Source organism: Neolamprologus multifasciatus, chromosome 12 (assembly GCF_963576455.1).
Source record: "Neolamprologus multifasciatus chromosome 12, fNeoMul1.2, whole genome shotgun sequence".
In the NCBI taxonomy this organism is placed as follows: Eukaryota; Metazoa; Chordata; class Actinopteri; order Cichliformes; family Cichlidae; genus Neolamprologus; species Neolamprologus multifasciatus.
In genome coordinates, this window is record NC_140450.1 from 14,483,432 (window position 1) to 14,496,028 (window position 12,597).

Consider the following 12,597-nt stretch of genomic DNA (forward strand, 5'->3'; position numbering starts at 1 on the left):
TACAGTTTTAGTATGTAATGTGTCAGAACTGCATACACAGATGAGGTTTAAAAGGGGCTGCAGTATAATAAGCTTTTAAAAAATCTATTTGTGGAGACCTAAGTGACACACACACACAAAAAGAAATCACCCACCTCAAATGCCTCTTCTTCTGTCATGTTTTCTCTTTGAAATCAGAATAAGCCACTGTTGAGATTGTCATGACTGTGAAGCACTAACTATACAAAACTAATAAAAATCCAATAAGGTTAAGGCTTTTTTGTCCAAAAGCAGATTGTCTGGTGGGTGTATTGAGTTTATACTCAAGACGATATAAACTCTGTAATAGCCCTTCTCATTACATGAGACTTTATAAAGACATGCCCTTAACCACTTGTGCCATTTCTACATATCTTCCATTGGTACTTTCTAGCTCATACAACCTAATAACACATACTGTACATAAAGTATAGCTAATATATGCACATGGGTCCATGTGCTACTACGCATTCACTGATACAGATTAAGTGCCCATCTATAAAAAGACAAGGCAAGTAAAACAGTATTCAGATCCAAGCAGGCATTTTTTTTTTTACCACTACACAAACAGCTTGACACAGCAGACAGCATCTGTGTCTCTCTTCAGTGGTGATGGGTCTTGGCATCCTTTGCTACATAAAACCAAAGCTGCTTTTGTTAGCAAAGACAAAAACAGAGCTTTGGATTTTGGTCATTTAAGCAAAATAACACCAAAAACAGCTTGCATCACTGATCTAGCAAAAACTGGTATTTGATTGTGGTTTTAATAAGAAGTCATAAAGACACAATTCCTGGAAAAAGGGATCAACCCAGAGACAAAACTTTATAAAGGGACAAATATTTGAGTTTAAGCAATACTTGCCACTACTGGAGGCACTGCAAAGTTCATGAACAGGGTTGAATAAAAGTCAAGACTCTAAGAGCAAAAAATGTTCACTGTAGGACCTTTCATCAAATCTATCAGATCCTGCTGAGTAAAGAAAAGTACTGAAATAGCTTTGGTTTAAACCAGCTTCTCATACAGAACTGCAAGCCTGAGATCTCTGAGAATACCAACAGTGGTACTGCCAACTTCCACTGTGCTCTTATGTCTTGCCCTAAAAAAGTAACCAGACACTAGATCATCTTTAGACACTTTGTTACTAGCAGCCTATATCAATATGGTGTGCACTGTAAGAATTGAGGAAACCAGACAATTGGAGGACAACTGTGGCAGACATAAAACTGCAACAGATGAACAGTATCTAAAAGTCATGTCTTTAATAGGACTCCGACTATATCTGATGAAGCCGACGCACCATCAGAAATAGTCTCAGTGGAAAAGTAGCTGACAATCAGTGATGACAGGTTTTTATAAAGTTTTGAATGCATAATAATGACTTTTGGTTAGAGTCTTTGTCAGTATGTACTAGAGATGGCACGATACCACTTTTTTATGTCCGATACCGATACCGATATCATAAATTTGGATATCTGCCGATACCGATATGAATCCGATATAGTGTGTTTTTTAATCAATAAAACTGTTTTTTTAATATCTTGCTGCTTTTTGTATAAGTTCATACTCAAGTTAAAAAACAACAACACTAAAGCTATTCTGTTATACCTGTATGTAAAAAAACAAAACAAAACACACTGCACCCAAAATATTTCATAGTTTAGCAACACTGATCAATCTAATAAACTTAAACCTACTCCATCCTCCCTACTCTGATATTTTAAAGAGTACTTAGCAGAAATATTAAGCAACCTAACTAATAGGGTTGCAAACTCCCAGCAAAAGAAAATAGGGAACCACCCTCTTCCTCATGATGCTTAATCAATGTAATCAACTTTAATTTGATGCAGGGTGAAAAAAAATCACAGAAAAAAATTATTTTTCAAGAATAATTAAATAGATTCAACATCTTTCTTCAACAGAATCGCAGAATTCACAGATGGTATTTTCCCAAAGGAAAAAGTACTACAGCTTACTAGGGTATATTAGACTTAACAGTTACTATATACAGTAATGGACTTCTATACATTTTACATCAGATTAAAACTTTGGGTGTAAGATTCAGATAATTATTAAATAATTAAAAGCAAGATATTTTAAATGAGAATAAGAAAGAAAAGTATGTCTTTGTGCCCCCTTTTCCCTGTTCATGCCCTATCGGCCCCCCTGGCTTAACTTTGCTAGATCCGCCCCTGCACAGTTACCAACCGTCAGCTGTAGAAAAAGATCCTGGTCTAGAAAGTAATATTAAATAAATTCTAACAACAGCTTATCAAGCTTAATAGTGCTGCTGTTGTTCAGCCGCTGGTTTCCTCTTTCTGGTGCAAAGTGAGCCAAAAACAAAGAAGAGAGACGGACTCGCGACAGAAAAGCCGATCAGCTGATCATTAAGCAGTTTCACGATTGAAGTAGCAGCAGGAAGGTGAGGGAGAGAGAGAGAGGCAGTTGCTCTATATATCGGTTAAGCTTAACGTGGGAATGCTTTACAAACATTCAGAGATGAACTTACACACTTGCTTTACTTCTCTCTGAGATAACTTCCTCGGAGATGAAATGTTTGCTAGCAGGCTACAAATACACACAGCTGCTCTATCACGTGACCACACTGCTCCGACGTGCTACGGTTATGAGCCGAGTTACGCCGTGTCGCAAATTGTGTGAGGTGCTTTTTTGATATTTAATGGATCGGATTACATTTTTTATTTCTCTCCGATATCCGATCCAGTAATTTACGTCAGTATCGGACCGATACCGATACGTAATATCGGATCGGTCCATCTCTAGTATGTACAGAGAAGGTGAGGAAGAAAGTAGATTCTAAGTGTCTACAGCCATCTGTAAAACAGTGGAGACTGTCATGGTTTGTGCATTTCAGCTAATGGTGTGAGATCTTGTCAAAATTATTGGTATTATGAACTAAGAAAAGCACCATCGGATTTGATCCACCGTGCAATACCAACAGGGAAGCATCTGATTGGCAACAGCTTAATTTTGATACCAATGTAGGTTGCCAAATTAGTGTGGAAGAGTGAAAATGTCTGCATATTGTGTGCTTGTGTTTTATGTTGATGTGATTGTTTTCATGTGGTGTGTACAAATGTCTGACTTCCACTGCAAGCCAATTTCCCCATAGGGACAAATATATGTATTACTCGATCAGAGCCCAAACCTCAACATTACGGGGTTCTCAGTCATCATTATGATGATGACTGAGAACGGAACAACAGGCAGCAAAGATATTCATGCCAAATATTGACTTTCCAAGTTCTTAGAATTGTACAATATGTTTATTTGCAGATGTTTCAATAAACTTCTGCACCCATTTCCCATTTTCCTAGTAAAGTTTAAAGAACTAAAGGCTGATTCAAGACCTTTCCACATTACTGTATATACCTACCTTTAACCTTAGCTAGATCCTTACAATACATTTTCATTCACCTACTCACACAAACTCTCAGCCACCACCATCATGTAAGGTGCCTGGCTCCTACTGGGGTGAATTTGTGGATGCCAGGAATCAAAAGCATCCAAAAAAACTCCAATGTTTAATCATTCACCATTTCCTATTTAATCCACTCTTGGAGACATCACGCACCTACAGTGGTGTGAAAAAGTGTTTGCCCCCTTCCTGATTTCCTCTTTTTTGTATGTTTGTCACTCTTAAATGTTTCAGATCATCAAACAATAAATGGGCCTGTGTGAAAAAAAGTGATTGCCCCCTAAACCTAATAGCTGGTTGGGCCACCCTTAACAACAACAACAACAACAACAACTGCAATCAAGCATTTGCAATAACTGGCAATGAGTCTTTTACAGAGCTGTGGAGGAAATTTAGCCCACTCATCTTTGCAGAATTGTTGTAATTCAGCCACACTGGAAGGTTTTCGAGCATGGACTGCCTTTTTAAGGTGATGCCACAGCACCTCAATCAGATTCAGGTCAGAACTGACCTAGGCCACTCCAAAGTCTTTGTTTTTTTTTAAGCTGTTCAGAGGTGGACTTGGTGGTTTGTTTTGGATCATTGCCCTGCTGCAGAACCCAAGTGCACTTCAGCTTGAGTTCACAAACACATGGCCAGACATTCTCCTTCAGGATGTTTTGGTAGACAGCAGAATTCAGCAAGTCTTCCAGGTACTGACGCAGCAACACAGCCCGAGACCATCACACTACCAGCACCATAGTTTACTTTAGGTATGATGTTCCTTTCCTCAAACCTTCCAACAAGTTCTTTTTTTTTGTCAAATGTGAAACAAGCCTTTGTGTTCCTTTTGCTCAGCAATGTTTTGCATCTTGGAACTCTGCCATGGATGCCATTTCCATAGTCCCTCTCTTTTTTTTTCCTTTTTTAAATTGTGGAACTGTGAACTCTGACCTTAACTGAGACATGTGACGCCTGCGGTTCTTTAATGTCGTTCTGGGTTCTTTTGCACCCTCCTGGATGAGTCGTCGTGGTCTTGGAGTAATTTTGGTAGGCCGGTCACTCCTGGAAAAAGCTTCACCACTCTTCCAAGTTTTCTCCATTTGTGTATAATGGCTCTCACTTTGGTTCAATTGAGTCTCAAAGTTTTAGAAACTGATTCGTAACCCTTTCCAGACTGATAGAGAGTGACTTTGTTTCTCAGGTCTTTCTTCAGATCGTGGCATGATGTGTTGCTTTTCAAGATCTTTTAGCCTGTTTCACTTTGTCAGACAGGTTCTCTTTAAGCGATTTCTTGATTCAGCAGGTCCGCCAGTAATCAGGCCCGAGTGTGTTTAGGGAAACTCAGCCTTACAAAAATGTGGTTAATCAAATTCATGATTTAACAAGAGAAGCAGTTACTTTTTCACACAAGACCAGGTAGGTTTGGTTAACTTTTCTCCATTAATTAAATCATCATTTAAAAACTGCATTTTGTACTTACTCTGGCTATCTAATATGAAAAAAAATTTCAACTCAATTTCAGTTCAATTCAATTGTATTTACAGTATTTAAGGCAGACCCTACAATAATAATACATACAGAGAAAACCCCAACACTCATATGAGCAATCATTTTGGCGACAGTGAGAAGGAAAAAACTCCCTTTTAACAGGAAGAAACTTCCGTCAGAACCGGGCTCAGGGAGGGGCGGCCATCTGCCGCATACGGTTGGGGTGAGAGGAGGAAGACAGGACAAAAGACATGCTGTGGAAGAGAGCCAGAGATTAATAACAACTATGATTCAATGCAGAGAGGTCTATTAACACATAGTGATTGAGAAAGGTGACTGAAGAAGAAACACTCAATGCATCATGGGAATTCCCCAGGAGCCTACGCCTATTGCAGCATAACTAAGGGAGGATCCAGCCCCAGCTATATGCTTTATCAAAAAGGAGAGGGTTTTTTTGATAAGCCTAATCTTAAAAGTAGAGACGATGTCTGTGTCCCAAATCCAAAGTGGAAGCTCATGGTTCCACAGATGATCTGAAACATGCAAGTATAACAAATATGCAAAACACTAAGAAATCAGAAAGGGGGCTAATACTTTTTCACGACTGCTAATTTTGTCATAATTTGGCATAATTTTTGGCAACTCTGGGGTTATAAACCTCCTTTACTCTACATTTCATTGTGTAATTATAAGCAGAAATGAAATAGAAAGCATTTGAGGTGCAATGCAGTACAAAAAGCAGCAAAAAAGCAAGGTGGCAACTTAAAAAAAATAATATAAAATATATATTTTTTAAAAATCTAAAAGTAACCTATGACTTTACCATTATATTGCCTGAATTACTGTATATATATTCAGTTTTACAGTAACCAGGTTACCACAGTGCATATGAAAACATTGTTTGAGTTTCTATGTAACTTAATATCTTTGAGCCTTATTGTGTGTGTTTGTAGTGTTACTGACGGACACATAAAACATGCTTATAGGCTTTTTAGATCACGCTAAACCTCAATTAAAAATTCTCATAACTTCTCCTTTTGGGGACATGACATTTGAATCACTATTAAGAAAGCATTTTCCTAGCTGAACACAAAGCCTGAAGACAATCATTAAAAGTAGTTTTCTTTGCCTTTTTTCTCCCCAAGTGATAATTTTAGAAAATTTAATCAACACTGATGAGGATTGCACTATCAAAACAGCTGCTCCCCGGGAGTCAACGTGAAGCCACTGTTGAACTGCTGATGAGAGATCAGGCTCAGTGCTAAGACACAACAAGCCTCACACTATAATCATGTTATTTGTTAGTAAAAGGGCTTAAAATGCCTCACAAGTCATACTGTGCAGACAAAATACTGCAATTACAATAAAACCCTAGCTTACCATCATTAATCAGCTTTGATATTTTTCAATTATAAACACAGTTGATTAGTTCATACCTTATTAGACAAAAAAAATTGGTGATTGATAACATGCTTGAATAATTAGACATTTACAGTCTGTAAGACACTGAGATAGACTTCCTTGATGGATCAGCTGTTACGATATTGTCAGCATTATTTTCACTGTCATATTATGATAATGACATCATTGTTCTTAAGAAAAAATACAGCAAGGCTAAATATCTTATCATTTATCCGACATAAATAATTTTTGTTGAAGCTGCTTTGTGGGTTAAATATATATATACAAAAGATGTCAGGTACGCCCCTCATTGGTCAGTAAACAATGGGTTACTTTTATCAGATGACACAGGGGAATTATAGAGTACTGTAAAAAGTCTCGGGCCGCCCCTGTTTTCCTTATATTTAGCTTCCAAGGAACCAGACTTTCTTGCAGTTTTTTTAAATGGTCTTGAAAAATAGCTCTCTAGGCTTTCTGAAGGTCTTTTAAACCGTTTCTTTGGACATTATCTGCTTTTTCAACAGTTTTCGATCTATTTCTTGTATCTGAACATTTTCAGCAGAAAGTTTTATTTGTTGACCCACTTAACACTGATGTATGAATCATTCAAACATACGTACCTAACTCAAGAGACCTTAAGTTGTGCCTACACATATTTGACAACTTAGGAAAGACTCAATTTTAAATGGTATCTTTTGGGTACTTTATTACTCACAGCCTGTCAGAAAAACACCAAATCCTTTCCAGTTCTTTAGTTGAATCTCTCAAAAGCACAACAGAAGAAGCTTTTAAAACTATTTACAGCAGATAATGACTTTCAAATACTGTTTAAGTCCTTGAGTAATAGGAAATAAAATTCAGCAGTCAAGAAGTCATTCTTAAGCAAGGGAAACAAGGAGAAAAGGCCAAGTGATGACTCTAGGTTTTAAAGTTGTGGTTCAAATGGTCAACATGCGCAATATGTACAACAGTGCCTGTAAAACATGGTGGAGGCTCTGTCATGATTTGGCGCCGAATTTCAGCCGGTGTTAGAGATCTTGTGAAAATGGATGGAATTATGAACACAGAAAAGCACCATCAGATTTTGATTCACCATGCATTACCATCTAAGAAGCATCTGATTGGTGACAGCTTAATGTATCAGCTTTGACAATAATACCAAACAAATATAAAACTCTGAGTCATGGATTGGCCTCCCCAGAGCCTAGACCTCAGCATTATTGAAGCAGTGTGTTATTATCTTGACAAAGAACAGAATAAGAGACAACAACCAAAGAAGAGCTTCGAATGTCCTTCAAGAAGCCTGAAGAACTTTTCCTGCTAACTGCTAAACAAAATGGCAAGAAAGCTTGCTAAAGTAAGTTCAGGCTGTGTTGAAGAATAAAGGTGGACATACTAAATATTGACTTGTTAAGCTTAAGCTTAAACAAATTACTGTCCCAATTTTCCTAGCAAAATGAGGCTTGGCTCAAGACTTTTGTATAGTTATATTAGACCATACTGAGGGAGAATTTCCTTATCTGGGGGCACAACAGTTGTGTAATTCTTGTGTAGTTCTGAGGTCCAGTCTTTGAAGGGAACCCTCACAAGCATAGATAGAACATGCAAACTCCACACAGGGCAGGTGGTGGAAACCCAGGACCTTCTTGCTGTGAGGAAATACTGTTAATCCCCACACCACACCTACTTGTAGAGCAAGAACCTATTACCCTAAAGAAGTAGGCCCCTTTTTTGTTATGTCATACATTGCAGGTCTCCACTTGCCATGTGTGCATATGGTGTATTCCTTCCAGCTTTTTAGAAATCAATACCCAAATGTTTCTCAGACAGAGTCTGCTTCTACCCCCCTCCTCACAGCAACATCTCTGATCAATAAGCCCCAGAGATGGCAAATTTGTAGGTCTTATCATGATTACTCCCACCAAGTATAAAATTATATTATAATTATAATTATATTAGCAAGACATAGGTAGATCCTTGAACCTTTAAAACCCTCTCCCTCCTATCAGAGTGTTTTTCCTTAATCTGTGCAGGGGAGGAAACACAGGAAAACAGACAGAAGTGTGGTATAAATGACAAGAGCAGGAAAGCAGACCAAAGGGATGCCCCCAGTGTGCATCTCATACTATCATATGTCTCCAGACTTAATGGGCCTTAGTGCTATCAGCACAATCACGACTCAGCTTCCTGTCAAAGGGAGGCACGCACAAACACAGCAGTCATTTAGCAAGGCTCAGGTCACAAGCAGGCTCAAAGCAAGAAAACTGGCTGTAAGGAATTATAATTTCCAGCTTAGTCCGACTGCTTTAAATGCACACATTTAGCCAAAGTTTGTAGGAAACTGCTTTTTTTGACACTCCACTGCCTCATAACTCAGTGGCCCACCAACAGACAGGCAGGTTCACAGATGTCATTAGCTAAAAAACCCAGAGGAAATCAGATGAAATTCAATCTAGATCCCCCCCTCCTCACTGAAGCGTATTGAAAGACAGAGGCCCAGCATCTACAGCTGTCCTCACACCTGTTACCATATGCTCTTCACTCCAATCACATTCAATCTCGGAATATTAAATGTCCGGCAGCTACCTGGAGTCTACGCAAAAAAACTGGACACTCAGCTCATGTTATATTTTTGACTGACATATTTTCACTGCAGTTTTCCATTCCTCTTTTTTTAAATGCTTATGAAGAAACACACATTTCCTGATTTTAAACTGCCATTAGCAAAAAGTGAAGTAAAACCAGTGAGTGACTTAGTGTCCCAGGTCGCAGGATTTCCTTCGCACTCCATCCTGATAAGAGGTGCCAAGGAAGGAAGTCTTCATAATTAATATATAAAATACAAGTAACATACAAGAAGAACTCAGTAAATATGGATTTGATTTGTTGACATGGAAAATAACAGGTCTTACAGCTTACTAGTGCACAGACAGCATAGATCAGGTTCATCTTGTGACAACTGTTCCTCTTTGTTCACGTGAGCTGCTTATGTATGGACTATGTTGCCTTGCATGGCTCTCTAGATTTTTTCCCCTATGACATCTGACTTTAGCTTGCACTTTTTCAAACAAGTGCATTTGAACTTTAATTTCTCCAACAATTGTCCAAACAACTTTAAGTATCATGGTAGCCACAATGAGTGCAGTAGTTTGTACTCATTATCAGATTTCAAAACCAACTCAGTTAGCAGCCAGTGTACTTTGAGCTCCTCATAGATTTGTGTTAAATCTTCATCAGTGTTTTCAGCATTTACTTGCCATCCACTCAAAAGCATTTTCCCCTCACTATGCATTTTCCACCATTATCAATTTCCATGATCGACTTTGCTGTTCTCTTTTTCACTTGCATCGAGCACCTGTTTAGTCTTTATACTGACATCAGCATAAACTCAATCCCAGCCAGCCCCCCCCCCCCCCTTAACTGCAAGCAAACATAACAACAGATATTTAAAGTATCTGCATCAGTGCCTTCAGTCTCGACAACAATAAGATTCTTTCAGGAGGATACAACCCTTAAGTATAATATGGGTTATAAATCAATGTGGTTATCATGTCACATTGAATAGCAGCAGAATATCCAAAATCTAATCACAGTGAGTGTTAATCTATTCCATCGTTGCTCTTTTACTATGAAAAGGTGCTACAGTACAGCAGCCACTAATCAGTGCCTCTCTGCTGGCTCATCAGTAGATTCAGGCTGTGACCCAAGATCTCTCACATCCCTTAGCAGCTGAGCTCAGCTCTGCTCAGCACATCACATCACAGCAAGTCGTCATGATTCCTCCTGGCTATTAAAAACAAGAACATGGATTTTCCTGACTAAGTGATTTGTCAATCGACAGTATCAAACATTTGGTGTGCTCATCGTCCACAAAATATATCATACTATATGGCTCTTTAAGCGTTACACATATGAAAACTTCTAAAAGCTGTATGTGACCAAAAGAAAAAACGTTTTCAGGGTTAAACTGATCCACACAAACTGACCTCCTCTACCATTTCAAAGGAGGCCCTACAGAACCTTATAAATATATTCCATCACAGTAGATAAATAGTGTATTTTTGTTAAATGACCCTACTGCACAGGAGGCATGGTACACAATAGACTTCCATGTACATACTTCCTCCACACCTGCTCAAGTGTCACAGCAGGAACTATGACCACATCCCTAGTCATTTATACAAACTCTATGAGCTAGTCAGCCCTCCAAAAATACAGGAAATGGTCACATTAGTAACAGTGGATATATATAATCAGCATCCTCACGAGGAGGAAGTGACATAAATAATGTGCAAATCGTTTAGCTTGGTGATAAAAGCTCAGCATGCTGCTCAAATCTGACATGTACGTAAATGAAGAGCCAAGAAATAAACAAATTCATGCATGACCGACTGAGCACATGGCTGCCACTGTAAGCTTAACACAAGTTAATCATAACTTGCCATAAATTCTCTGAGCACTTAAAGTTGCAGTAAAGTTGGCTGTTTATAATCCTCCAGGCTGCCTTCTTTTCTCTTTTTTTCCCGGGACACAGTGAATCAACCTGCAGCATTGACATTCACAACATGTGGCTGCCTGCTCCACTCTGGACTTCCCTGAAGGGGAAGTAAGACTTCACATTCACTCCTAAACCAAACCAAACTAAATCAAATCAAACCAAACCAGTGCCCCCAATACTATATTATAATTTCTTTACATTTACCTGTTGATTTTCAGAGCGAAAGCCCGCCGATCTGCGCTGCCCAGAGAAGCCATACGCGAGTCTGAAGTCCAGTCCGGCGACGGTGTCGCTGGTGGATTTGGTGTTTTCTCGCGGTTTGGCACCGTCGCTCTCTCCGACGCACCGCTCCTCCAGCTTCGCTACAGCTCAACTGTCACACCAACGCTCATCTTGGTTGCGGCGGCAGCAGCTTAACTGGGTGTAAACTTCCGCATTTAATGAGAGCCATCCCGTGGAGACAGAGGGGGAGAGAGAGTGGGAGGGGATGTGATGGGACAGGCTGGATGAGGCGCGCGCGCTCCCTCGCTGCCGAGGTGAGCTTTAACAAGCGCTTTCCTTCAGTGTGTGTGTGTGTGTGTGTGTGTGTGTGAGCGCTGACCACTTTCGGCGTGACACTCAGACTGAGAGGGAAACCAAATAAATGCACTTGTTTGATAGGTTGGCTCTGTCCAAATCCAAAAACGTCAGATTCACTTTTAACCACAACCGTAACCACATGAAGGTGCTTTAACCCAAACCCTGGCTGTGGAACCCTGAACCAAACACAGGTGTAGATTATCTCTGCTATGCATCGTGTCACCAGTATGGTGGTGCACAAATCAAATCATCTGCTAAAAAAAAAAAAAAAAAAAAGATTGCTGGTATATAAATGCCTTGCTAGCCTGTAACTTGCTCAAAACAAACAAACAAACAAACAAAAAAGCTATATTGGTTTTAATGAAGATTACTGAGTAGGCGCAATAATGTAGACTCATCAGGATACAGGAAAAACAGGTTATGTCTTTATATTATGTATAACTCCATTGCTTCAGTTGATAGCCTATTTACCAAAAATGAACAAAGATATTAGACATTGACAAACTAACAAAAAACAAATCATCAGGAGAAATCATCAACAAGCATCAGGAGTTTGGGAGCTAATTAAACAGGTGGGAGCAAACTGTTTGATCATTCATTAATTGTAAAATTGTCAAAATGTTAAAAAGTCTGCAGACAATGTTTAAAACTAAGTAAAGAGCCATCTTAACGAAACGTTAGTAAGTTAAAGAATAAGTTGTTCTCTTGCATGTGGAGAGATAGTCTCTCACTAAGAGAACCAAGGTTACACCGTAACCGTATGTTAATGGTGACAGAAAGGGTTCCTTTAACTATACTGCTTCAGTGTAACCAAGCTCAGTGCAAAGCACCTAATGTTTGAAAAGCAAAAAAACCCAAACAACAACAACAACTACAAACACATCATACACTCACATACAAAACAGCAAAAAATAGGACAATAGGGATGTCTTGTTTTGGAGTGTAGCAGAGCTCAGCGGCAGAGTACAAGAACAAATGATGAGCTGTTTATTTTAGACTGTTACAAAGCCCATAATAACATACATTCCAAAATGGAAAGAAAGTATGGTCCACAATTGCCAAGAAACATACTCCAAACAAGGACAGGGATACACACAGAGAAGCAGATGGACAGGTAGCAGTGTAAGTACAAAAAGAGGCTTTAATTATGCACACAGAGGCAATGAAAATCAAAGAAGAGTGGAAACACTTGGA

At 39.0% G+C, this 12,597-nt stretch overlaps 1 protein-coding gene across 3 annotated transcripts in view; it reads right to left on the reverse strand.

Moving 5' to 3' along the window:
• The window catches only part of dock8 (dedicator of cytokinesis 8), a 57,908-nt gene extending 46,603 nt beyond the window's left edge, over positions 1–11,305 (reverse strand). For all 3 annotated transcript variants that reach the window (XM_085181189.1, XM_085181188.1, XM_085181190.1), the window contains exon 1: positions 11,029–11,305. In XM_085181189.1, coding sequence (XP_085037315.1) covers positions 11,029–11,081 — 53 coding nt within the window. In that variant the 5' untranslated portion in view covers positions 11,082–11,305. The remainder of the gene's footprint in view (positions 1–11,028) is intronic.
• Between the last annotated feature and the right edge of the window lie 1,292 nt (positions 11,306–12,597).